Source organism: Trypanosoma conorhini (assembly GCF_003719485.1).
Source record: "Trypanosoma conorhini strain 025E chromosome Unknown Tco_14.4_contig_01464, whole genome shotgun sequence".
Taxonomy (NCBI): Eukaryota; Euglenozoa; class Kinetoplastea; order Trypanosomatida; family Trypanosomatidae; genus Trypanosoma; species Trypanosoma conorhini.
The window spans coordinates 1677-3177 of NW_021705327.1; the positions used below are offsets into that span (position 1 = coordinate 1677).

The 1501-nt window shown below is 60.7% G+C and overlaps 1 protein-coding gene across 1 annotated transcript, besides 3 other annotated features; it reads left to right on the top strand.

The window, feature by feature from the left end:
• Tco025E_10097 (uncharacterized protein) lies at positions 1-441 on the top strand (the record flags this gene model as incomplete). Its single annotated transcript, XM_029376886.1, has 1 exon — positions 1-441. A coding segment is annotated over one exon (441 nt), but the record flags the coding sequence as incomplete, so codon positions are not given.
• Positions 442-924: 483 nt separating this feature from the next.
• Positions 925-1053: a microsatellite.
• A 77-nt stretch (positions 1054-1130) lies between these two features.
• Positions 1131-1180: a microsatellite.
• A 75-nt stretch (positions 1181-1255) lies between these two features.
• Positions 1256-1305: a microsatellite.
• Positions 1306-1501: the final 196 nt, after the last annotated feature.

A 1501-nucleotide genomic window follows, 5' to 3' on the forward strand; every position in this document is an offset into this window, starting at 1 on the left:
AATTTTGGCAACGCCACCGACTCGGGCTCGTCTTCTGCTTCCTCCTCTTCCTCGTCGTCGCCGTCGTCGTCCTCGCGGCCCGGCTGCCTCAGCTGGATGGAAAGGCTGCCCGACATTTGCGACACGATGCGGTCATGCACCGCCCGCGGGGCCCGGTGCAGTGAGTTTGAGCAGCTGGCGGGAGGCTGGGTGCGGCAGTACCTTCCGCCGGCGCAGTACGAGCAGGTGCGGCGCAGCTACCCTGGCCTCGGCGACCCCGACGCACGGCGCGGCAACCTCCTGCAGGACGTGGACCCCCACTTGCTGCGCTTGTCAAGCAGTCAAAAAGGCGAGAGCGGTGAAGACACCGTGAGCCAGGAAGACAGTGGGAGGAGCGGAAAGGGCGCGGGGGGTTGGCTTGCCCTGCTGCTTTTCTCTCTCTTGGTTGGTGTTCTGCTGTGAACTGCAGCATCTGCCGCAGCGATGCGCCGCCGCTGCCCCATGAGGCGTGCACTGCCCAAATGCGCGACCAAAATGGCTCAGCGTATAGTGAAATATTTAGTACATAAATGGCGGAGAGGAGTCTGGGCCCTCGCTCCCCACAAGTAAATGAATAGAAGTAGAAGGAAAAGGCAAAAGAAAAATGGGGTAAGGAAGGAACAAGGAAAGGGGCAAATATTATTATGCTTTTTATTGTTTTGTGTTCCATTCGTTTTGTGATTACTCCAACGTGTGCGCCGCGGTGGCCTCTGACGGGTCCAACGCGGCTCTTATTCTTTGTTGTTTGTAATAATTAAGCCGCTGGCAAACTGGGGACGCTGCGGCGGGGGTGGACTGCAGGCGGGGGGACTCTCACAGTTCCGCAGGGCGCGGCCACTGCCCCCCCGCAAGCCGTCAAAAATGCGGCGAAGGGCCGCTGGCAAACTGAGCGGGGTGTTATCAATTTTTTTGTTTCTGTTTGTCTTTTATTGTTCTTTTTCTGTTGCTTCCTACCTCTGCTATTGGTTCTTACTTTGTTTTTTTTCTTTTTTTACCCCTGCTATTGTTATTGCTTTGTTTTGTTTTGTTTTTGTTGGGAAGGGACTGGCGCTGCGTTTTACGACGAGTGGGAACTCGTGCGGTGTGTGCGCCCCGCGCCGAGGCCGTGCCAACTCTCCCCCTCCCCCTCTCCCTCTCTCTTTTCCTCTCGCCCCGCTCCTCCCACACAGACGCAGAGAGGCAGAAGGACAACGAAGAAGAGTGACGCTGCGGCGGTTTGCGGCGTGGGCGCCCCTTCCCGCCGGTGCCGGCTGCTGGCGGCGCCACTCGCGGCGGCCGCCTCCGCCTCTCTCTCCCGCGCCCCCTCTCTCACTCCCGCGAGCACGTCATTGTTTTACTGCGGCTGCCGGCGCGTCTGACTGCGCGGTGCCGGTTGCGTGCCAAGGCGGCGGCTGAAGTTCCCGGCCGCGAGGCGGCATCGCCGCGGCGGGGTCTGTTTGGCGCGGCGGCGGGGGGTGCCTGGGCGCGCGAGGAGGGGGAGGGG